Here is a 27,041-nt window from a genome sequence, read left to right as displayed (position 1 = left end):
CCTGCATCCAGAAACTTAGAATTTTGCAAAGTTATATATTTAGAAAAAAAGTTCTGTGTATATATATATATATATATATCATTGCTATGCTACATTCACATTCCAATGATTAAACAGAATTTTATAATATTGCCTTTAATAACGATAGAAAAAATAATTGCTTATTTGATGAAAAAATACTGTCTGTAGTTTTAGCATATATATAAGAATAATGTACAACTTATACATTTGAGAAATAGTGTGGTACAAAAAGTGATTTTCTTTGTGTTATTTCTGTCTGCTGTATTTTGCTCTTCATAATGCTACTTAACTCTTCTTTATTTCATGTTATTTCTGTCTGCTGTATTTTGCTCTTCATAATGCTACTTAACTCCTCTTTATTTCATGTTATTCTTGTTTATACCAGAACTGAACATGGCAATCACTTGTATCATTGCATTCAAAATTTTCTGACTGTAATAAATTTAAATATTTTCTTAAAAATGCTCATTATATATATATATATATATATATATATATATATATATATATATATATATATATATATATATATATATATATATATATATATATATATATATATATATTCTTATGTTTATCAAAAGCTTTAACAAGAATTTGTAAAAAAATAATTGAAGTGATGTTTTGTTTTGTTTTTTTATTCTAAATGTCAAACAAATTAGGACAGCTAGTTTGTAATTATTGATATGCAATAATTATTTGTCAGTGGAGCATTACACTGGGTTGCCGTGGCACCAGAAGAATTAGGAATTTAAAAATCTTCTTTAAAGCAGAGAAATGCAGGGAATTTTGAATTTTTCCTTAAAATTCAGGAAAGTACAGGGAATTAAAAATTTTTTTTTCTTCTAAAAGATGCCAATCTCTTTAAATATTGCAAGAATTAAAAACTTCATTGCTTGAAAAATTAAACAGCATCATTTGTGACTGTTAAATCATGGAAGCTTGTCATTTTTTATTTGCTTTCATTTTTTTTCTGCATAGATCAGATCAATTTGCAAGACTTGAATAAATAAATACTGATGTTGGAATAGTGACTTTACGCTGCCTGAATACTAGTGAGTTACTGAAACTGAAATAAATTAATAAATAAACAAACTTTTTAGCAGATCGTTTTGTATTTGAGAAAAATTGTGCAAAAAAAAAAAAAAAAAAAAAATGGATGCTTGTCTGAAAATTTGTTTTAAAAGTTGCTATTTGCTTAAATCCATATTTGTTAAAAGCAATGCAGTAATAATATTAAGAATGAATGGGTGATTTGTTTATTTGAAATTTTCCTTTAAAAAAAGTAAATACAAAGAACATTTTGTTGAATTTAATAAAGAAATCTGTTTAGATGGTTTCTATTCTAATGTTTTGAAATCCAAAGAATTTTCTGATTTTTTTTTGGAAGTTAAAATATTACTTGGATAGTTACACATATTTCAACCGAGTCTTTCACTGATTTCTTAAAAATTAAGCCTATTTTATCTTATAAAATTGATGTAATTTTTATGTTTTTAGTGTTTGTTTCTCTCATTTAATTAAATTGATCAGAAATATTTTGATAATAAAATTATTGTATATTGAATACAGACCCCAAGTCTTTGAAATACATGCTGCCAGATAGCAAGAGTACAAATGTGAATTAGATTTAATATTAAAATTATGCTGCATTTCTCTTATTTATCATACCAGTTACTTTTTAGTATAATTATAATCATTTCAGAAGTTTAAATTTTATTTGTAGAAATTGTAATTTAAAAAAATTATTTATAATTTAAAATTAACAGCATTTATTTTTTATTCACATGTAATTTAACTTTTAGTTTATTAAAGTTCCATTAATTTTTTATTCTTCAATCAAATATGTTGGGTACAAAATTTAATATGAATTATATTAAATATTATTTAAAGCTCAACTAACTTCTATATTCAACTCTTCTTACTTCTTTTTCTTCTAAAATGCTTGATTTATAATATACCGGTTTTTTTTTCTTCTTTCTATGGAAGGCTTCTAAATTTGAAGACAAGAGAATGGAAGAAGATTTTCCTTGTCTTGGGCGAGGAAGGGGTAATTCAAATCTTTTCTAGAATCTAATTGTGGTTGTATAGAATTGTATAGAATATTTTAATGGTTGATTTAAGAGTGTTTTGCTCCTTTTTCTCATTTATTAACTAATATGCATAAAAATACATTATTTTTAGAATTGTTTTCTAACATTTCTAGAAACAATGTAATTTTAAAATTTGTAATACTAAACATATTGAAAGTAGATATTCCTATAACGGTTAAAATCAGTAAGCATTATATTTTAGTAATAAAAATTTTAATAGATAGTAATTTTAAAAAAGATTTCTTATTAAGTATGCATTTACTTTTGTTGAAAAGTGAAATGGACTAAGTGCCTTTTAGAAATGTTTTTAGCATGTTCAGAGTAGTAATGATTTTATAGCTCATTCTTGCATGTAAAAATTTACATTTGTTAACATGCCATTAACAGCAAGAAAATATTCATTTATTAAATAATTGTTTGTGTAGAAATTTAATTTGAATTAGCCTAAAATTCAAAATAATTTATTTAAAAGTATTAACAAGATTTACTGTGAAATATTTTATCACAAAACTGAATTGTGATTTATGGTACATCCTTAAATGATTTGTTAAGCATCTTATAATCAAACATTATTTTATAAAAAAATTTAAAAAGCAGTAAACATATTTGAAGTTTGAATTTTTGTTATTAAATTGCTTGTAGAGAAATTGGTACTGGGAGAGAAAAAAAAAATAGAATGGAATATTATAGGAGATGGTGTTTTGTATTTATTATTAACCACATCTACATGCAGACTGATTCAAGATCTTATATGATTAATTTTGATGAGATTAAAATGAAGCTGCTCTGAATGGAACTGCAAATCAGAAAAGAATTTCTTCTCATTTGGGAAACTGATATATTTACCACTACATCATCAAATAAATATAATTGAAAACTTTACAGTTCTACTCTTTTTCATTTCTGATTTTATTTCAGGTTAGGAGAAGAATGTCATTTCTTTAAATTTCAACTTAATTTTGGATATTTTTGCAAAAAGGAAAGTGAAAAAATATAGCTATATAAATCTATAATCTGTCTCATATGATTTAATTTTAAAAGTTTTTAAAATTTCCTTCATCATGGCAAAAATTATTTGTAACTGCTTTATATGAAGTTCACTGTTGTATCTTTCAATAAATCATTCAATTGGAGTGTTTCAAGAAAAATCATATCTGGGTAATGACATAAAATCATACACGGTTTATTTCAGTTTCAAGTAATTGTTAAAGAGTGAAAAAGTTACTTTTCATTTAAGATTTAAAGTAATGAATAAATTGGAAACGTCTTTCTTAACCTTGTATGTTATTTTTTCAGTTTATGTTTATTAGAATTATTCATTCTTAATGTTAATTTTTATGTCTATATTCATATCAAAATCTGAACTAAAAGAAAAGTAATTATGAAAAATAGATAAATTGCCATTGTCACTTTTGTTAAAAATCGCTTATTATTGGGAGTTAATTTTATGAACTGCATGCAGATTGTTTCAAAAATTCAGTTTAATTCTTTTGAAACGGAATAGCTTTTACTGCAATAAATTTCTTTTAGTTATTTTTTAGCTTTTCTCCTTGAAGTGTTTCCAAAGTCCAAATTAAACTTGTGTGCTATTTTAGGTAGAATACCTATATCAAGAATTGCTGCAAATATCTACTCTCTTCCAGCAACAAATAAAAGTTCTATGACCCTAAACAGTTACAGCTCAGTTGTAAGTAATAAGATGAATAATATTTCGATGGCAAACGATACCAGAGCAAATACAAGTTTCATTACAGGCAACTGTGATGCTTCAGGTATTTGAACAATTTTTTTCTAAAGGTTGTTAGGTAACTTTTTTTTTTGATGTTACTAATTATAGCCATTTTGAATAAAGTGGTAATACAGCTTTTATTGAAAAGAAAATTGTATTTTTTTAACTATGAGCTTGCAAGCATATGTAATAATTTCAATTAATCCATATTTCTGAAAATAATTATTTTTTAATCATTTGAATTCAGACTTTACTTTAATTTTTGAGTTGCGCATGTGCTGAAACCAAAAATGTTGTATCAACAAATTCCGATCCAAAATGATATAAGTTCAAAATATTTTCTTGCAATCTTTTTTCCCTGCATTTTGCCTTCCTATTCCGGCTATGCAAAGTACCTGGCCTTGATTTTAATTGAAAAAAAGCTTTTAAAGTGTGCCTTAAAATTGAAATATTTCTCTTATCAGAAAAAGATAAGATAAAAAGGGTATTATTAGTTAACTACATTTGTTCTTCTTCCCCCAAGAAACTGTGAAACTGTTTCCTAAACGTAATGAAAAATAGAATGTTCTTCTTAATAGCACTTAAATAGTTATCAAATTATATTTTGTTTGTATGTCAAATTGGCTACTCTGAAATAATCCTAAATGCCTTTATATAAACCAAAAAACAGGAACAACATAAGTTTAGAATAAAAAAATTATTTGTGTTTTATAAATTAATTATGAAGCAAAATGAAGATTAATCAAAAATTGCATTTAAGTAATAATGCAATTTTTATACTCATATAAACAAAAATACTCTATTCTTTCGATATTTTGTTCTTACACTATAATTGGTTCCATTAAAAATTATATAATGCAGTATATTTCATGCAATATATTTCTAGAAATTTCATTAATTTATTAAAATTAAACCATTTATTTATTTTTTTAGCTGCTTTTAATCATGAATTTCCACCTCTTGGATTGGGAAGAGGGAAATTTAGAAATGATTTGCCACTTGGTAAATATTTATCTTCTGAATTTCTTATTTGTGTTCCATACTTTGGAAAATGATAGGTAATTTATAAAAATGATTAGAACATTTTTTTATCTAGAAAATCGTGGCATTTAGGCTTCTGCACACGAGAGAGGATTAGTCATTATTTATTCTTACTCAATTAGTAAATGAGCTATTATAGGATTAATGTTTCATTTAGTAAAATTTTTAAAAATAGAGCAGTTAGCAATATCCAATTTTGCTATTTTTTAAAACATTTTTAAGCATTTTTTACTTATAGCAAATTACTTCTAAGTATTCTAAATAGCAATTAAATTTTTAAAAATGCACAATAAAATTTAATTTACAGCAATCAGATTCTGCCATGAAAGAACAAATGAGTTGTCAACTGATTGATGAATCAAAAGAATTCATTGAAAATTTTAATGATAAATATTCATTTTAAAACAGGAGACATTGGAATGGTTCTATTACAAATTAAGTAGGATATCTTTTTTTCTATTCAATAAATGTGTGGATATGATGTTTCAGGAGCTACTTTGGTTGCTGTTGTGAATTTTCAATAAAATTTAATTCTTTCATTCTATGTAAATTGGAGAAATTTTAGGGAAAGAAAAACAGTTTATTGATTTTCAATAATCTATGAATAAACTAAATGCAGCATTACATTCAAAACCTATTTAGACTTGATATAAATACAATAAGAATTTTGGATTAAAAATAAATTTTTTATTTCATTGAAAGATTTCATAGATTCTAAAAATTGATCAGGATTATTTTGATAAGTAATTAGGGTAGAAAAGAAGAAATAACTCTTGCAATCTATTTGCTGTATTAAGAATTGTGATTTTTACCATTACTACATAATTATTCAAAGTTTAAGAAAGCAAAAAATGAATTAAAATCTATACCTGTATTTTGAAATCATATTTCCTGTTAGAAATCTTCCTAAATTCTTGAATCTACAGCAGATGATATGAGCATGAAATGCCTAAAGTATCATTATTTAACTGTTCCACATTGACTTCTCTATCACAGATCACTTCAATTTGAATATTTTTATATTTTTTATATACAAGCTTAAGTGCTCTTATTGGTTATATATCACTTAATGCACTATTTTTTTAGAATTATATTAATTTTTATATGTACAAAATTAATGTATTAGGTTGAATATAATAATTTATGAATGTTTCTCAATTTTTTTTAACTCTGTTGTTTAATAAGAAAGTTGGTTCACTTTTTTTTTTTTTTTGAAATGTCAAAACTAAGAGAGAGAAGTATTTTAAATCATTGCTCTTTCTCAGCATAACATAAATCTTTTGAATGACATCAATAATCATAATAACATAATTAAAGGCAAAGAAGGATACCAAAATATTTAGTTTTGTCTGTTTAATATTAAATTTTAATGATCTGACACAGAAATACACAATACATTCTGACATATTAAAAAAATCAATTGAATCAAAGAAAACAAAAATAACATTAAATTCTCTTTTAAATTGTAAAATACTTTGCCATTGTGTTTTCTTTGTTTTTTTTAATTAAAAAAGAATGCAAATGAGTTTTTACACAATCGAATAATTTTATTTCTTTTATCCTGATAAAAGGTTTTGAAATGGAAATGCAGATAATGGAAGCATTCTCTTTTTTTTATATTATATTTACTGTATTTATGAAATTGAATTCTTAAATAACTTTGAAGAATCTCTTCTGACATATATACAAACATTCATGAAAGTTCTTTTTTTATATTCTTATTTGTGAAAATTAAAGCAAATTTGCTCTATTAAAATTTCAACAGTTTTTTCTTTTGCAACTTTACATTGTATTAAGAATTAATAAAATATCTCAATTTTCTGATTTTGAAAATATCAAATTAGGAATTTTAGATTTCAAAATTAACTTGATCGTGATTGAGTATATTTTATATTTTGCTTTTCAATTTGTAAAAGAACATTTTGTATAATAATCAGAGGGTCAGTTTTTTAGCAATTAAAATGCTCTAAATTGTAATATTTGAAATAGTAACATTTAAAATCCATTCATTCTTTTGGAATAAAAAAGGTAAAGGTACTAAAATACTTGGTTTATTTTAGTGCTTGGTGTATTAAAAGTACTAAAATAAAAAGGTAAAGGTACTAAAATGCATTGTTGATAGAATATCCTTGGAAGCAGTGGGTATTAGATTCAAAATTGAATTCTTTCATCGATTCAAATGTAGACTTGAAGTGTATTGCACTTGTTTAAATCAAACTATTTAGTGTTTCCTGTTGGTGTATGGAAGCTTGGAAGGACTAAGCTAATTTCTGAGTTATTATCATCTCCCCATGAATCCAAATTTTGTGGTCTGGCCTAAAAAAGGCCTGTGTAAAAAGATGTTCCTTTACTATTTATGCTAGCCCATCCTTTCTATTATAATTTTATCTTCAAGCTCAGAATTTTTCACATGATAGTTTAAAAGTATTTTAACTTACTAGGACTCTAAGTTTTCATTGCTTTTAAAAATTAAGTACTAAAAAAAAAATTGCTAATGATATTTTCTATTTGTATCGTAAATGACTCTCAAACTTGAGTATTTATAATTGGTTCATGAATTCTTTTTCTTCTTTCTCCAACAAAGTGTTGGAATTCACAATTTAGAGTAATAAAACATTTTCTCAAAAAAAAAAAAAAAACTATTTAGGTAAATATTCTGAAACAATAAAAGAATTTTTAGCTTGCATCAGTTTTCCCATGTTGCTTATCTTCTGGTACAATTTTCAACAACAACAACAACAAAAAAAACATTTGTAATTTTCTTATTTATAATTGCATCTTCATAAATTGGATGTTGATGGAAATGGTTCAAGGGGACAGTTTTATTGAGACAGATAAATTGATTAACCGAGTTAATTAACACATAATTTTTCCAAAACAGATATCAATTTTTTCTCAGTGAATTGATTTATCGTAATAAACTGAACCTCTCAATAAACTTTTATAGAATTCTGATGATAATTTTGAGAGTTGTAAGGTTTTGGAAAGTGACGTTTCCAATGTTAAATTAATATTATGAACTTTCCAACAAAAGCCTTATTTTGCTGTTAACAAACTGAGATTTACTTACTGTACAGTCCCCGGTGGGTCTGCTCTTTACGGATGGAATTTTCAGCAAATAAAATTGAGTATATTTCAAGAGCTATTGCAAATTATGAAATGAAACAAAAAACACATAAATAAAAGAACATATTAAATTGAATTATTAAAAAAAATCTTGATTTTCATAGTGGAAAATGTTAGTGTATATTTATTAACTCCGTTAATCAGTTTGTCTATCTCAACAAACTTGTTCTTTTATTTCATTTCTATCGACATCAATTTTGTGAAGATGCAATAATAAATAACGAAATTAGAGATTTGTTCCATTTTTTTTTTATTGACAACTGTATAATAACTTTGCCATTTTAACTATACACTATGCACAGTTTGGATAGTTTGACATTTTTTGTGCATGTTCAAGATATGCACAAAATTTTTATTCACTTTTATGTCTTTTCATGTTGTTTTACTAAAAATAAAATCTTAAATGTATTATTAACTATATATTATAATATATAGTTAAAAAATTTAGTTAATACTGTTTTTGAAAACGTAGTTTTTATTAATTGAATCATTGAATAAACTTGTGATACTTTTATATTTGATCATGACATTTTAATTCCTATAACACCTGCATATTTAATTTTATGCCTTGCAAATTATTGATAAATGTAGTATCTCTGCAACCTCATGCATAAAGAGATTTTAATTTATTTCAGGTATATTTTTAAAAAATTATTTTAATATATAATGAAATATATTTTATTGAAAAATAATTACTTTGCATTTTAATTAATTCAAATTTACTATTCGAATTTTTTTTAATAAGTAAAGAAAAAAATTCAGTTTGTTATAATGTGAAATTTTATTTGTGTTCAAGTTATTTCAATCTTAATGCCAACTAAAATTAGTTGAAAAATCAGCATCTTTTTGAATTTTAAAAGCTGAAATTGAATTCTATCATTGTGGTATGAGTTGTCATTAAAACAGCTTTTATATAAAGAAAAATTGATATTGACAAAAAAAAAATCTCATATTTGAAAAATGAAAGAAAGAAACTATTAAACTGATTATTTTTTAATCTTGATGTGGGTGATGTAAATAGAAAAAAAGGTGAATTGTATTAAATTTAAACTTATTTTTACATATATTGAGTTACTAACAATTTGAGCCAATGAATTTACACTTTTGGGGAATAAAGAGTTTTAGTATTTAAATACATCAATTATATAAAACTTTCTTTTTTCATTTCTTATGTTATTTAGGTCATATAATGTTTTTTTTTTTCAGCTGGACGGTTAAGAATACAATTTGAGTTGGAAGATGTTAAGAAAAAATTTCCTTAAATCAGAAAAGCATCAGCTCTAGAATATAAAAGCTCTAGACATTATAAAAAATAAGCATAATCCTCTTTTATGTTTATTATTTCTAGCATTTCATATTAAAGTATGAAACAAATTTGAATAGATATCAAAAGGAACAGTGATATAAATATGTTTTCAGTTTTTAATAAGTTATGTAACTGAGTGAGAAACTTCACCTTTGATATCAATGATATCTCTTCTTCAGTTTTGCAATAAATTAATTTATAACTGTTATAAAAATTTTAAATCTACTGTCTCTTTCCAAATTATTAGACATATCTGGGAGCATTTTTTTAGCAGTGCAGCATTATTTAAAGGTACTGTGTATAATATAACAAATATTTTCATTTTGATTACTTTATTATATCTATGCTTTGTTACAAAGAAACATTACTAATATGTATTCATAATGATTATTATTCACATGACCTTAAACAAGCATGAAAATGTACAGATGTCTTGAACTTTTACCAATTGCATTTATACAACAAAATTGTTGTTTGCAGTTAACAGACTGTGCACTCCTGTATCAACTCGTATATACTTCACATCAAAAATACATTTCAATGCACCTACACACAAAGGAAATTAAGTAGTATTTCATTTGAATTTGTTTATATAAAAATAATAAGAATTTCTTAATCATTAAAGTTTATTATTTAGAGCAGTATATTTTAGTAATGTATTTGGGTACCATTTCAAACAAACATAATTACACAATGTTTTGCCTTATTTAAAATGTTTTATTTATCTAATCATTAAACTGTATGTCTTGAGTGCATTTTTATCTTAACTCAAACAATGGGGTTATATCTTCAATTATTTGAGTGAATTAAGTAGTTAATCTTTATATAAATGATTCCAATTAATTTAATTACATTTTTATAGTAGGCAATTTTTATGCAAAAGTTGTATTCTTTAACTTAAAACTCTATTTTTTTTTTTTTTTTTTAGAAGTATTATTTTTTTTCAACTCTTTTAATTTAATTATGCTATAGTTTGTTTACTTAAACATAATATTCTAACTTATTATTTATTTTTCAATTTCAGAAATGAAGCTGAAATTTTCTGAGACATTTTTATCACTTGTTTAGATTTCTATTTTCTGATTATTCATTTGTATTTTTGCAATTTTACCAAAAGAAGAGTTTATTAACAAGCAATTTGATCCTACATAATCTATATGATTATGAGGATCAAATGGGAACAACCTTATATTTCATTCAACAGAAACTTATTTAAGGCTTCAAATAAGTTTTTTAACATTTTCTATTGATTATATATACATTTGATTTTATGCTTCTTTATAATGTAATCTTAATAAAAGATGAAAAAACTACTCTAAAAAAATGTTAAATACTGAATGAAAACTGCATTTATTTCATGGTTGTAAGAGAAATGTTTGAAATCAGGTGATTCATATATCAATTATTCACAAAATTTTAAGAGAATTAGGCTCTGAAAACTGTTTTGGTAAAATTCGGTGTCTTTTGATTTTTAAAAAATTCAAATTCGTATCTAATAATTTTAACAGATTTTCTGAAAGTCGGTGCCTTTTGATTTTTAAAAAATTCAAATTCGTATCTAATAATATTAACAAATTTTCTGAAAATCATCTACTCCATGGTCTTGTATTCAATTATTATTTAAGTACTAAGAACTTTTGCCTTATACATATATAGTACCTCAACATTCTTAACTGATTTCTCTTAATTTATGCAGTTCATTTGGATTTTTAATGGAGAAAGCAATCCTCTAATAATTTTGCTTATAATATGAATGTGCAGAAATAACTACACTCTTAAAAGTAGTCTATTATTGTTTTTAATTATTTGAATCATTCAATATACTCTTATATAAATGAATATCTTTTGAAAGGGATTTCTTTTTTTCAAGCTCAGAAAATACATGCCTTGTTTCTAAATTTTTATTCAAAATTGATATATTTTAAATACCCCCTTTTTCCGTCTTTGGCAAATGATATTGGATGATCTAAAATCTATACCCCCTTCCTTTCATTTTTTCCATTTCATATAATCTTATATATCAATTTTTAGTCAATTTTAAGCTGATTATTTTAAAAATAATTCTGTTCTTCAGAGGAATTGACACACACACACATATATATATATAAATAGTACATAAAAGCTTGAACGAAACTGTTTAACTTGATCTAAATTCTGCAAATTTTTTTTCATCTCACTTTCTAATAACCTTCTGTCCTGTAGGCGTATTTCTTACTCTTTATTATTGTGATATATAGTGTTGATCCTAACTTAATTTTAAATATTCTTTAAAAATTGTAGCATTTTACTTTGTTTTAAACCAATTTAGTTTACATTTTAATTTTGTAAAAGTGATGCAAAATAATATGAAATTGTCAACTACTTGTGTTTAATATAATAGACACCAATTTTAATTTTTATCATTTTCATTATGGTTTTGTATTTATTGTTGCAGAGCACATCTTCTAAAATTAAGAATGGAGTTTGTTTGTTTTTAATGTGAAAAAGCTTCTATTTATTTCTGTTAGATTGCTGCACTGAATGCTCATGCATAATTGTGAATTTTTTATGACATAGGGTATTTGTATTAATGTACAAATTGTATTTATTGTGAAATATTTATATTTTGTTTGCCTGTTGAAAATATAATAAATATCTTTTTTGTTTGTTTGTTTGTCTCTTTCTTTACTTGTTTCATTCATTATCTTTTTCTGTTGCTAAATTTATGTAATAACTGGAGAAGAATTTAAAGCCTAAATTATCAGAAATATTTCACTTTTTGAATTGAATTTGAATGGAAATTGTAATTATTCAACTATATCGAGATGGGTTATTTATCTTGTTTAAAAACTCTTAACTCTCTGAGACCCAATCATTTTGATCTAATAACTTCAAAATCTGAAATTAACGCAATTAAAGAAAAAAATTTCCTTTAATCAAATCTCTGAAGTCTTAAAATATTTTATTCAGGCAATTAAAAAAATTTCAACATATAAATATGATCTGTTTTTGAATTAAACATTTGAAGCAGAAAAGCATAGTTTTTCAAAACAAAGCTTGTAAGTTCAGACAAGTATTTAAATTATATCTTTGCAAGTTATTATGAATATATTTTTAAAAAATTACAAGTCTTAAATAAGATTTTGAAATATTTGTTATATGTAACATTTGTAAAAACCAAGATTACATTTATTGCATACAATTTTGTTAGCACCTTTGTTTGATTTATATAAAGATATAATTCAGTTGTAAAAATGAATTGATAATTTTAGATCAATTTTATTATGTTCTAGTAATTAGTAGCTTGTTACTAGCTTGAAATAATTATTCATTTGCCTTGAAAATAGGAAAATAGTCCATGTGAATATTAGAGTATTATTAACCGTTAATCATATAATCAGTTTTAATAAAAAAAATTCATATTCTAATCTTATAAACATAGTTCACTAATTTCTTTCTCTGTAGAAATTTTTTGGCATGTAATGTTAACATTTAACATCAAAATTTGGACTACATGTTAAACTTAATTTTTTAACTATCCAGTATTGCTCTAATTCTTTATTACTATATTCAAATTACACCTTGTACAACAGGAATAGGGGAAAAATTAATCCATTTCTTTTATAAATTTCAACTCTTAGTATTCACTTAATGTTTCTTTTATAGATTAACTGCTGTAATAACATTAATATTTTATGATTTAACCTCTTAACTGATTTTTTTTTTCAATATATAATTAGATGAATCTTCTGTTTTGGGAATGTGCTATCTTACTGATTCAATCAAGAATCTATAGAATATTTTAGGTGTTTATGGATTATGTGTAATTTGAGGAGAATACCCATATGCCATATAGACTCAACAATTAAGGTTTAAAATAGAATTATTTCATACTTATTTCTATGAAATATTGCATAATCAACTGGACTAGTTCTTTAACAATATGCATTAAAGATTAATTTAATAATGTGCATTAAGAACAATGAAAGATTAACTTTAAGAAGATACTTTTAGTATTTAGTGGATTTTTATTGTCATCTTAATTATATGTTTGATCATAGTATTATCCTTATAAAATGTTTCTCTTTTAAAGCCAATGTTGATAAAAACAAAATGTTACATAGATACATTAAAAATCTTTACATTTAAATCATAACATTAATTGTTACATTTAAAGTCTTTAACAAGACCTAATTTTTAAGTACTGTAAAGCAAATTTAGAATTTAAGAGAAATGTAGATCAGCCAAGCTCACTCAGTGAAATGGATAATTTTGCTGAATTTGTAAGGTACCAATCCCAATAACTGAATATATAGTAATTTTTTTTATTTATAAAATCAAAAAATCTTGCTCTAATGAAATAAATTTTTCTGTTTTCTTATTTTTCTATATACTTATTTGGATATGGTTCATAAGACATTCGTCTAAAATATTGAGAAACTGAGATGGTGTTATTGTTTGAGTTTTTTTAATACATTTTTTTGTTAGTAGAGTTCTGAATATTGAAATTACTGAATTTCGAAGTAAATGATAATATTCACAACTTCTTTTTTAAAAAATTAAACAAAGAAAAAGTAAGATGTGATACCTGACTATGGTTTTATACGAGCATCATATTTCTATTATAATAAAGTTTATTTTTCTCCCCACAGATTCTAAACAAACTGTTTTTATCATTTTGCAATGTAGTTTCTAGAAATAAATTAGTTTGTCTCAAACCAAAATATTCCTTTTTTTTTTTTTTTAAGTTTATCTGAAACATAAAGAGTTTTTAAATTTTAAAACTGATATTAAAGATCATGTAAAACTTCTTGAAAGACATTTTAATGATTTTGCTAATTTAAATTTTTTATATTTCATCAAATTTTTTCAACACATTTTCTTTTGTTTCTCTTTTTTTCAGTAAAGGTGTATATAAATTCAGATATTTTTGAAGTAGTAATGCAAATGTCTTATTGAATTGATTGGAACTTGAAAATTGCTTTTGTAGAAGATTACAAGTGTCGTTTGTATTATCAATTTCAAGAAAATTTTATTTGTTTGCCATGATTTTGGCCAAAAATTGCTTTAAAAGAAATGTTTTCTTGAATGTTGATTCAAATTTAGCCCAGAGTCTCACTAAAAAATTAGAGTCTAATAACTTGCCAATTTTATGGCTTTGAATTATACTTTCTTTTAAATTAAATTTTTTTTTTTTTTTTTGCTTTATTGATATAATATTTTTAAATATCGTAACATGTAAAAATCATTGATACTCTGCTATGTATGTTGCTATGCAACCAAACTTTAGACACAATACTTATATTCTTTAGTTCTTATTATGTCATTGGCGAACTTTAGATTAAACGCATGTCATTGGAAAACTTAGTTAATAGGACAATAATCGTTTGTATGCGTTTAATACACAATTAACTTCTCTCTCTCTCTCTTTCTTTTTTCCAATGTACAAAATCGCTGTTTTAAGCAATAATGAGATTTACCGTGGCAAATGATGTATATTATCCAGCCTAATGCGATTTTTTAGTTTCATAAGGTTAAAAAAAAAAGAGCTCAGTTTGGTAGAGCAATGATTGATAACTTTTTAGACAAAAGAGCCATGGTATATTTATTTTAAATAAAAAAAATTAAATAATGATTAAAAGAACTATTACACGCATGCATTATTGATTTAATTTGCAATTTCACTTTGTAATTTAATTATATTTATGAGAGTAAGAAAATACCCTATAAAAATCACCTCGGTCGATAAAGTTTTATAACTTGTTTTTAATTCGTTATTTTTAAGTCACACTTCAATAATTCCATATTATTAGCTTCAGTTATTCAATTCCTGAAATTTACATTTAATGAAAGTTATGTTGAAAATGAAGAGCTGAAATTGAGTATACAAGAAGAAGGTTGTATTTATCGTTAATGAAGAACATAGAGTGTGCTTGAGCCGTGACCCTTGAGCAGGAACCTTTTTTTACGGGAAATCGTTTTTCGAAAACACTTAACCTATACCTATTGCGGAGATTATTAGCGCAACGTTTTGAAGGTTTCAATATTCTTGTTTCCCATTGGCTAAATCGCCCTATACTCCGGTGCATGATTGACACTTCCGTTGAAGGTGGCATTTTGATTGGTCAAGAAAATGAAAATTAATTGATTTTAAGTGCTTACTGATAATTAATGTGAATCGTTCCGAAACAGAATATTATCTGAAAGGGTTGAATTTTTCATTTATTGAAAAAAAATTCTAATTTATTATTTCAATTTGATAACAGTGTGTGCGGGTTGAGATTCGAACTCGCAAAGTAACATGTTGGCATGTCCATCGCCATTCTACTGGTGTGTCCGTCACAGTCCTCTCCTTTCACAGTCCACGCCCATCAATATTTTGAGGGAATCATATCATCTCTTTCAGTAACGACCGTCTATTTTTATACTTTAGTTGAAAGCGCCAAAGATATTCACCATGGAAAATAATTCAAATGATCCCTGTCTTGTTGATTTGTATGAAGGAGATGGCGATGAATTATTGATTCTTTTGGAAACGGAGACAGCGGAACTAATTCGTGACTCAGAAAAATGGGAAAAAATTATTTATTCTCACATAGATAGAGTTGTTAACTCACCACGGAGTTTGAAAATCGACAATTTTAAAGAAGGTAAACGTTTCAAATTGGTTATATTTTATAATGACAAATTTATTGGTTTATAAAGAAATATTTCTTCATTTAATTGAAGATCCGAGAATATATATTCAACACCGGCGATTTTTCTTGTGCAAATATTCTATAAAATGTCTGTGCAACATCCAATTTACAGTATTTTATTTTAGAATTCAATACTTTCAGAGTGTTTTTTTTAACATGACATTCCAAAACAACAGGCAGGCGCTTTGTACAAAATCTTTTTTATCAATGCATGAAAAGATGCCAGAAATTCGAAATGGAAGAATTCGTATTTTTCTATAATAAGAGAGAGGGGGAAATGTTCTATTTTGGTTATTCTTAAAATTTGTGATAGATATGCCTTTTTTTATTTGAGCTTAATTAAAATTTATCACAAATAATTGCTGTCACAAGAACCATCAATGCATAGGATACATGTGAATATTAAATAAAATAGATTTATTACATTATTGAGAATATTATATTTACTACATTGCTCATAACATATATACATAATTTTAATACTTTTATAGTGTTAAAAGTTTTATAGCTGTCATTTTTTTCTAGTTATCTAAATTCTCTATTGAATTTTTATAATTTCTTTTAAATCTTCATTTTTTTTTTGAAATTATATAATATAGTTATTAGTATTCATTTTTGGCCAGAACAAATTATAATTCTGTTTAGCCCAATTATTGCTGTTGTATATTTAGTTAGGATATCTGATTTGTTGCAAATTATTTCTCATTTAACTTTGATAATTGCTACCACACAGTGAGGCCTGAATTTGTAGAAGTGTTTTGGAAAGACTGATTTTCAAAGGTGTGTTAGAATTTTTCACAAATCAGTTAAGGATATAAGATTGCATATTTTCCCCAAGTTATCTCAAAGCTGTTTTTCAGTGAGGCTAAATTTAATCTTTTCATTGGTATTTCAAGTGGGAAAATATAAAGATATGTGTCTCAAACTAGATAGTATTTATTCTATTTAAACTATTGATAACAATAGATATCTTGTTAATATATTTTATTGAAAAACAAAAGGCGTAAAGAGACAATGATATGAAGGTATTTGGTATTAACACCAAGTTTTGTATATTTTTATAAAAAACATATCATGTCATATGATTAAGTCAACATATCATGCAATACCTGTGCCATCCTGACCTTGTACACTTTCAACATAGCAAACTATATCTATGAATTTTAGAGGGATGAACATTCTTAGTATCAGTACAATACTCTCAAAATTGAAATATTATTCGATTCTATTGGATTTCAATTGTTTTAACATCCCAATCTCAGTATTTTCTAGTTTATGCAAAATATTGAATAATATGATATGCATGAAGGAAAACTCTTTTGGATCTTTAAGTCTTCAAATCCATATGATGAAGTCAATACGGAATATTTTATCAATTGAATGTTTTATAGGATGCCACATTTTGCAAATGAATTGAGATTTGATGTCATAGATTCCATTATGTATATTTATATAAACCTTATAAGACAAAGATCAAAATTATTCACTTTTTTATCCATTGAAGTAAATCCAATTTCTGTTGATTTATCTTTTATCTGTGTGTTTTTATAATATTCTTGATACTGTAGTATGAAAAATCCCCATTTCTGAAACTGTAGACCCTTGAAATGAGCTCTTCTTACTTTTTTTTTGTCAAAGACATTTAAACGAAAGGTTTTAATCTTCACCATTTTTGGCTGCTTAATAGCAACTGTATTTCTATTTATATAAAGGGTGATCGGTAAAATCCTTTTAAACCTTAAATTCAAAATGTAATCTTACACAGATAGTGAAGCATTGTGTTCCTATAGTAAAAAGACAATGCTGAATTTATTAAGATGAGTTTCAGCTCTTCTTGTAAAAAAATAATTAAGTTATAAAAAATAAGTTAAAAAAAGCCATAAAAAGTTCCATTAGAAAAACATATGCTATATTATAATAAAATGCAGGGAAAAGTTTCGTGAATTTATCTGTATCAGTTTTAGGGCAAATTCTTTTTCAAGTCACAGAAAGTTCATGATTTTATTGCAAATACCTCCACTGATTTTACAGATAACTTTAAGAAAGCTTTTTCTATGTTTTTAGTATGATACAACACATATTTTTCTAATTGGGCTTTTTGGCCAATCTCTTGTATTTCTTTAGTTATTTTCTGTAACTTCCTAATTTTCTGCTAAGGCTATAAGCTGTCTCAAATTCAGTAAAAATTCTGGTTTAATAATATTTGATAATGCTGTCTATTCCTGATATTTCAAAGCATTATTTACTCATATAAATTATATACATTTCATATATAATTTTTCACCTATTTGATGAATGCATTTTTTATTTCCTATTCTGTAATATTTATCATATTTGTTTCTATTAAGAAATAATGCAGATAATTGTCTCCTCAAGGCTTTTGATTTTTAAATTGCTACTTTTGATTTAAATATATATTTCAGTATGTAAAATTCTGATTTAGCCAATTTATGTAAATTGAATTATAAGATATTTTATAAAACTTTACATTTAGTTAAAAATTATTAAAATTAAAATATATATTATGACTGTATATATTATTTATGTTAAGTATTAAATACTGTATTTAAAAATAATTATTGTTATTTATTAATAATTAACTTCAGAAATTTTTTTTAATTCCATGGATTTTTTTTTTCTTTTATTATTCTACTTTATTCATTTGGTATGAGTATCGGTTGTAAGAAGTAGAAAAAAAAAATCAACCTGTTCTCTTAAATTTTTACCATAAAGAGTAATTTTTTTTCCACTTGAAATAAATTTAATCTGAAGATATGAAATAAAATATATCTGTTTATTTATATCATATTCTAAAAAATATTATTTGACTATACAATATTAACATGCTATCCATTTTCAATGTTTTTTTTTTTTTTTTTTTTTTTTTTTTGCTTTTGATGCACATATTGTTTTAATAAAAGTATAAGGTTTTATTTTTTCATGTCTCTTATTAACTAATCATTCATTGTTATTCATAAGAAAATTCTGTTTAATCTTGAGGAAAAAATATTTGTGTAAGTTAAGGCATTTCTTGAATATATGTAATATATTATTTAAATAAAAAAAAAGAACTAAAAATACTTTTAAATAAAAACTGAAAATGTTATTCAGTGACAGTATACAAAACATTTATAAATAGAAAAAAGCTGGCATTAAAATTTTTACTCATATTTAAGAATTTTATTATGCAGGTAATAAAAAAAATTAATTTACTTTTGCAGGATTACATCTGCTAAATAAAAATAAATCTTCATTAAATAAGAATAAATCTTTATTAAATGTAATAAATCTTTATTAAATGTAATAAATTCAACAAGACTTACTTTATAATATTCATTATATTTAGAATATTTTGGAAGTATTTTTTTTGTGTATGTTTTTCTATATTTTTTTGTAAAGAATTTTGCTTTTCTGACCTTATTTGTGATCAAATGAATGACAGTATGGAATTTTTGTTCCTTTCTCAAAATAGAAATCATTCTTAATCATTTTTTCACCAAATTCTTTTATTAAAAAAAAGGCATACAAGAATTAATAGTGACTGTTCAAAAGTAAAGAATTAACCATAGGCTGTGTGTGAAATTTTAGGTGTGGAATACACTGCTAACATTTCATACAGACCATTAACTGTGAATAGAGTGTAGAAGGCGAGGATTTTGAACCTTCTGGTTGTTGTTTTTTTTTCTGTGCTGCCATAAATATTATCATTATTCAGTGTTGTTAGCAAAACAAATTAATTTTCCTAATAAAATAGTTTTGATATTTTTTTATAACTTATTACTAGCTATGTATGACAAATCTAGCTACTGCTGAAATCATGCATCATAAGGTTTTTATTTGGCACATTGAATACAACTGTGCAATTTTTAATCTAAGAGATGGGGAAAAAATGACATTTTGTTCCAATATTTATGATCAACTACATAATATCAAATCATGGGAAAACTCTTATTATTATTATTTCATTTTCTTTCTGCTTTATCATTTTAGTTAATTTCTGTAATTCGATTTTTTTTTTTCCTTTCAGATTTTGATTGGTTAAACAGCAAACCGCTTTCTTTAGATAAAGAACTAAAGAACAAATTTTTAATTTTGGACTTTTTTACTTATTGTTGCATTAACTGTGAACATGCTCTCCCATTTATACAGCAAGTTGAAGAAGACTTCAGAGAAAATACTGAAATTGTTGTGATAGGTGTGCATTCACCAAAATTTCTAAATGAGAAGGATCTTAACAGTGTTAAGAATGCAGTTCTCAGAAACAAGATTAAGCATCCAGTTATTAATGATCCTGAAAATCATCTATGGAATAAGCTTGGAGTGTACTGTTGGCCAACTGTTTTAATAACAAGTAAAATAAATATTTCTGTTTTTTTTAAAATTATTTTTTATAATTTTTAAGATTTATAGTTATTTTTATTGCATTGATATACTTTTCCATACCTAAAATATTACCCGAGTCTGATTTAGTACAATAGTTGCTTATTTTACTTATAATATTTGAAATACAAGCATGCCCTTTTAAATGAACTAGAAAGGGGAAAAATATGTTTTTATATTGTTGTTTAGCATGCCATCTTACGGTATTGATGAAATTATAAAGATATGTAGGAAGGCAATGGCATCTTTTGGGCTGCAGATTTCAGAAGCACTTAAACTAATGATCTATTGCAAATGCAATTAATGCATATTAAATTTGTCTTTAGATTCAAATATCCTAATAGGGCATGAAAGTTACATGACCATAAACCAAAATTAGACTTGGTTCGAACCCTCACATTTTGTTTTCAGAGAGAGGTGTTAATGTAACTAAATTTTAATTTCTAGAGCTATTCAAAATGTTATTCTTGCATTATCAAAACATGATTTAGCTTTTATAGTAGCGTGAAGCAGTTTTCTTTTTCTAAGACAGCATTTACTTTTATATTTAGTACATTTTTTATTGTACTTTTTTTTTTACTTTCTAGAATAAATATCTGCCTATCTATGTAATACTTGGCTATTCTAAGCATTGTTTTTTGAAAATATGTAATTTCCAAATGAAAAAATTTTGATACTTGGTATTTGCATTCAATAGAATACCTGAGTTTTATACACTATTTGTGTATACTTAAATTATTCTTTTATTACATTAATATAACTTTTTATAACAAATACATACAATAGAATAATCCAGTGAGTCATATAAATCTTCAAAACTATATGATTTGCATTTCAGAATATAGGAATAATAAAGAAAATAATTAGGAAGAAAAGAAACATTTGAACTATTTATCTTGGATTTCTACATAATATTTGTGAATTAACCTGGCTTGTAGATATTTAGAATAATTTCTAGCATTTCTATTCAATCTGCCATTTTATAACTCAGATGCATTATGCTTGTTTACATCAAAAGACTTATTTTAAATATTGAATTATAATTGAACTATGTGTATATTGAGCACTGTTTGCTTATTTATTTTACTGTTCATTTTTGGAATTTTCTTGTGCAGTTTGTTCCCTATGAGCTGAAATGAATACTAATAATAATTGCAGGTCCCCCCCCCCACTACGAATAGCTATGGTTGAATTCTAACTACTTGATTTTCCTTTTTATTTATAATTTTCATACAGTATTTAATTTTAATGATTCTGAAAGATTAATGATATTTTTATTATGCTATCCTGTGCACAAACAAAAGAGCAATTGATATAAAATGCCTTGTGATTTTGCAGGCGATTAACATTTTGAGAATAAAGAAGATATAAATGTGTTTTATCTAACTCCGTTTTTTTTTTTAATCAAAAAATTATCATGCATGTATTACAGAATTATTTTCCACTTTCTTGAATTTAGTTGGTGAAAAAGTCACCCCGAAGAATTTATTCAATTGATTATAATCCAATATTTAAAAAGCCATACTTTGCATAACCTTTTAACTAAACTTAGTTTTATCCTTTTCTCTGTCTTTGATTTTATTACTATTTGTAATTGAAAAATAATGTTCTTTTTAGAATTTGTTTGCCTGAGGAAATAAAGTAACTATTGATGATTATTCTATCACTATTGATGATTAAGAAAAATGCATATCAGACCATTTGGTCTAGAGTTAATAAATATGATCCAAATATATTTTGGAGGATAAGAATTTGTACCTCGGAACAATTTTTTGAAATATTAAGTGGTTTAAAATTAATCAGGTTTTAGGATTTTACTTCCAAAAGTCTTATTACTAAAAAATTATTACATTATTTTAAAATTTAAAAAATCATCTTTATATTGATACCAATTTAATTATTTTGTAATATTTTTATTTAATTTGAAACTTTTTTTGCATAATTTTTTAATAATATATTTCATTGCTGCTGTAAAATTTAAACTGTGTTTATTGTTTCAACAGATATTTTGATCCATAGTTCAAAGCAAATGAAGAAAGATTCTATTAAAAATTTGTATAATTTAGAGAAAAAAATTGAAATTGCAGTACCAAGAAAGATATATTATTTACATAACATCATAGTGTTTCTAGTAACACTAAGGGCCTTAACTTTATTAAGGAAGTTTATATACACAATAAACAAAATTGGTGTATGGTTAATAAAATTACAGGGGCTTAAATGTTTTATATAATTTGATGCTTAGTATTTCTTTATTGAAGAAATCATAATATCAAGATATGCATAAAAGATTTAATTGAAATTAGAATTAAACACAACTAATATTTCTGGCAAAACAACTGGTCCAAAACTGACTTATATATATCTTCTTGCTTACAATGTATTTGCTACATAGCTTTCAATGGCTGATTTGATATGTGATAACTTCACTCTTAATTATGAATATTTGTTATTGTATTACTTCAAGTTTTGGTCACAAATATTTTAGTATAAGCAAGATTTAAAAAAATGTTTAGTGATAATTAAATAATTCTATTAAGAATTAATATTTAATTAATAAAAACATGAAAAGAATTTCATCCTAAGCAATTTCTAGCTTGGTTCTTGATTCATTTAATTTTAAAATTACAAAATTACTTCACATGTTAATCATTTTATTATTATTAACATTATTGTGAATTAAAATTTCAAAAAATCTGCAGCTTCCTCTGTAGTTTTCTGAAGATGTTTGAATGATTGGCTAGCATACATCTTGATTTCTGCTGTTTTTGAACATTTCTAAGTAAATGCCGGTTTGACAAAAATTACATATTTATTTAAGTTTACCAATATTATATACTTATTATAGATTTAATGGCTGAATGTTTTTGTAAACATCAGTCATTGTGCATAAGGCTTTTTTCAGCCTGAATTGCAGAAATTTATATGTAGGAGAAACTAGCACAAATAATCAGATTATGTAGCTAAAGAAGAATTGAACTATTTTTAGTTTCAACTTGATTAAAAGCACTAGAGAATTTAAGACTTAAGATAAAATTAATTAAAGGTATTATATAACTCCCTGGAGGAGAATCTTTTCTTTATTAACTATTTAAAGAACAAACCTCTGTTATATCTTCAAAGAAAGAGAAAAAGATTAGAAATTACTAGGGCATTTATTTATTTATTTGATAGAACTCAAAATGGTGAGACCAAAATGAGAAGACAAAATGTTACAAAAGAAATTTTGGAGTTTTTGTGACGAGAAGATACTTTTAAATTATACAAAGACTGAAATCAGAATACTGGATGGATTTATCTTTGAAGATAATAAAAAATGTTATTTTATGAATGAGGAAGGGATCAAAATTCTTCTACTAAATTAATTTTTAAATAATTGGATACGTTTTTTCATTCCTTGAATTTGAAGAACAATGTTTTATTTTTATATTAAAGGTTTACATCTTCTTTCCATGGTTTAAACGTTATTAGAAAACAATTTGTAAAAATTCGATTTAAAAAGAATTTTCTGTTTTTATTAATACTGTTTTTTATAATGTAAAAAAAATGTACATAATTTATTTGCATTGATTTCCAGGCCCTTCACACCAAATTTTGTTCTCATTGGTTGGAGAGGTACAAATTGAGAAGCTTAATTATCTCTGCCATCAAGTACTGAAATACTTCAAAACAAAAAATACTTTATTGAATACAAACCAATTGCAGCTGACTCTTCTTGAAAATAATAAAGAAACTGAATCATTGTTATTTCCTAGCGGCATCTCTACTTGTGGCAAATCCATAATTGTTTCAGATACAGGACATAATCGTCTTCTTTTGCTATTATTTGATGGGAAAATTCAGGTGAGGGTATATTTTAGATTTTGTGTTGAATTATTGTTTTAATATTGAGGTATTAGAAATATTTATTTACTATTTATAAAACTATTATTACAAATTGAGCATTGTGTAATAATAGTTTTCCTAGAAAAATAAGTATTTAGAAATACTATTATTTAACTAATGTAATAAGAAATTTACCGTTTTAAATACAGAAAATATATCTGACTCAAAGACTACCATATGTCACATTTATGACTCTAATAGACATCAGTAACAAGAAAGGAGGTTTCTCTGAAAAATATACCATCAGAACTACTGCAATGGAAGAAAAAAATTATTTGCTTTTATTGTTTGACAGCTGTTCTATTTTCTTAGAACTTTAGTTCATATTGATATAAGTAATTAATTCATAATTGATAATATTTATTTTTCATTAGTGTAAATAATTGCTCACAACTGTAAACATTTTCAAACGTGAAAAAAAAAAAAAATCCTGTTAAGAAATTTTGAAGTAGTATTAATATGATTTGTAAAGTGAATCTGCATCAGTTGAATGAATTTTCTTTTCAAATCAGAATTTTATAGGATTTTAATAGCATCAGTTTAAAATTTTAATATGCATTATGAATCCATTGTGTGTGTGTGTGCTAAGGAATTTTTTTTAAAAAAATGAATAATTGTTCTCAAAGAGTTAAGAGTTAACAGTTTTTATTGCATATTTATATTAGATAAGCTTCAAAAATTTTTTTTATTATATAATGATTCCCATATTTTTGTACTTTTAACCATGAATACAAAATTATAAATTCTATTCCAAAACAGTTATAGTGTAGCGTAAAATTGAGGTATTCATCTATCAATTTCTATTTTACCTGCTTTATTTAAAAAATTTTGTTTTATGAAAATTCTTTATTCAATGAAATTTTTTTAATAATATCAGTCCATTTTTTCTTTTTTAGCATGTCATAGGATCTGGTGCTATTGGACATAAAGATGGATCATTCTCAAAAGCTTCATTTAATCGCCCACAAGGAATTGCTTGGTGGAAATCTAATTTTGTTTTTGTTGCTGATACTGGAAACAACTGCATAAGAATGGTAGGATAGTTACCTTTTCCCTCTTTTTTTATATAGCAAGTTTTAGAATTTCTGTTCAGATTCATAGTACTTAATTTTAAATATTTATAAATATAACAAAAAAGTAAATTGCATTATAGAATATGTTTAACATTTTCTTTTGCAAGGAAGTTGATATTAAAATAAAACTTATTATTCATGTTTTATAATCTATACTAATTTGCATTATTAAGCTGAAATCAATCAGACTATTAATTTACATAATGTTTTGATTGTACAATTTTAACAAGTTTGGATAATTGTGGAATTTTCTGTTTTCAATTTTAATGTAATCAGATTTAAGTCAAATTAGTAATAATCATTGATTTTATATTGCATCTGAAGCAGACTGTGAGAAAATAAATTTATATACTTAAAGCCTATGAATAAAAGATTTGTTGTGACAGAAGAATAAAATTTGTTAATATTTTCTGATTTATTTATATTTTGTTTTTATAGAAAATTATCCCAAGCATGAAAATATGTTTAACATTTTGATGAAAATAACAATTTCTTGGCTCTGTATTGCAACATTTATAAGTATAAAACCATCTTTGTTAAAACATTTTATTAAATAACTTCTAGTACGTTTTTGAAAAATTAAAGGGGAGAAAAACACCTGATATTGAAGAAAATTAATGACAGAAGTGGAAATATAATTTTAAGAAAAAGGGAAGAACTCTTCAACAGTGTTTATTACCAAATAAAAATAAAGTAGAATTAAATTTCATTTTAAATTTTATGAATTATATATGTATAATATATATATATATATATATATATATATTGTGTATCCACTCTTTCTTGGATCATTAAATGTTTATTCAAAATTACATTTCATAATTAAAAAAAATTGCTGATATTTATTTGTATGAGCATTTTAAATTATATATTTATTTTGAAAGTAAGAAAAATAATTTGATTTTAGTTTTCTTAATACTTTTGACTACCGTTCTAATATATTAAATTGATGGCTAACTTATTTATTTTGAATAACTAGCTTTATTCACCTTTTATTAAAAAATCGTATTTAATTTTTAGCTTACTTATCATATGTAATTTTTGCATTGATTGCTAAGAGCTGAATTTTTGGCACAGTGTAACAATTAGTTGTATGTTTAAAATCTTTTCAATTTTTATTTATTTATTTAAAGGATTAATTTTAATTCTTTCCATCCATTACTAATTAATTTAATACATTATTATCTTTTAGATAGATTTAAAAGCAAAAGAAGTTTCCACTGTTTTTAAGAGAAAAAATGCAGCTGTTGATGCAAATTTTTCTTCTCCTTGGGATGTCTGTATTGGTCCACATTTTGGTAAGGGTTACTGTGCACATTAACTCTAAACAGTCCCCCCCCCTTGATCTATTCGTTGTATTACTGGGCATATGATCTACCACAAAACAGAACAAACCAAATTAAGAGACACATTTTATATTATCTGCATAAAAATAATTTCACAGACATGTTCTGTTCTCAAGTCTTTCTATATATTCTCTATAAAACCTCTATCAGTTTAATTCTTTTTCCAATAGGTACTCCATCACTGTCTCTCTGCACTGATCTATTCTTCCGGAATAAGATTGCCATTCATTTCAATCTTTTAATCAAGCCATTTTAGTGGATTTACCATCCTGTTCATGCATAAGTTTTTGAATGATAGTGTGTAGATTATCCTTCTACTTTTCAGGCCTTTAGCCAATTAGATTGATTGCTCTCAATTGGATAT

General features: G+C 24.6%; 2 protein-coding genes across 8 annotated transcripts in view; both read left to right on the top strand.

Moving 5' to 3' along the window:
- The window catches only part of LOC129971441 (uncharacterized), a 33,730-nt gene extending 23,534 nt beyond the window's left edge, over positions 1 to 10,196 (top strand). For 6 of the 7 annotated variants that reach the window (XM_056085205.1, XM_056085209.1, XM_056085204.1 and 3 more), the window contains exons 7-10: positions 2,011 to 2,071; positions 3,710 to 3,886; positions 4,777 to 4,845; positions 9,217 to 10,195. In XM_056085205.1, coding sequence (XP_055941180.1) covers positions 2,011 to 2,071; positions 3,710 to 3,886; positions 4,777 to 4,845; positions 9,217 to 9,272 — 363 coding nt within the window. In that variant the 3' untranslated portion in view covers positions 9,273 to 10,195. Of the gene's footprint in view, positions 1 to 2,010; positions 2,072 to 3,709; positions 3,887 to 4,776; positions 4,846 to 9,216 lie in introns of all 7 variants that reach the window. The other variant, XM_056085203.1, reaches the window with a different exon arrangement.
- Positions 10,197 to 15,673: 5,477 nt separating this feature from the next.
- Positions 15,674 to 27,041, top strand: part of LOC129972424 (NHL repeat-containing protein 2-like) — a 32,304-nt gene continuing 20,936 nt past the window's right edge. Inside the window, exons 1-5 of the mRNA XM_056086560.1 lie at positions 15,674 to 15,945; positions 20,021 to 20,344; positions 23,951 to 24,216; positions 25,155 to 25,292; positions 26,524 to 26,629. Of these exons, the coding sequence (XP_055942535.1) occupies positions 15,753 to 15,945; positions 20,021 to 20,344; positions 23,951 to 24,216; positions 25,155 to 25,292; positions 26,524 to 26,629 (1,027 nt within the window). The 5' untranslated portion in view covers positions 15,674 to 15,752. The remainder of the gene's footprint in view (positions 15,946 to 20,020; positions 20,345 to 23,950; positions 24,217 to 25,154; positions 25,293 to 26,523; positions 26,630 to 27,041) is intronic.

This window comes from Argiope bruennichi, chromosome 6 (genome assembly GCF_947563725.1).
Source record: "Argiope bruennichi chromosome 6, qqArgBrue1.1, whole genome shotgun sequence".
Taxonomy (NCBI): Eukaryota; Metazoa; Arthropoda; class Arachnida; order Araneae; family Araneidae; genus Argiope; species Argiope bruennichi.
Note: the sequence above shows the minus strand (reverse complement) of the source record. Positions and strands in the feature narration are given on the sequence as shown.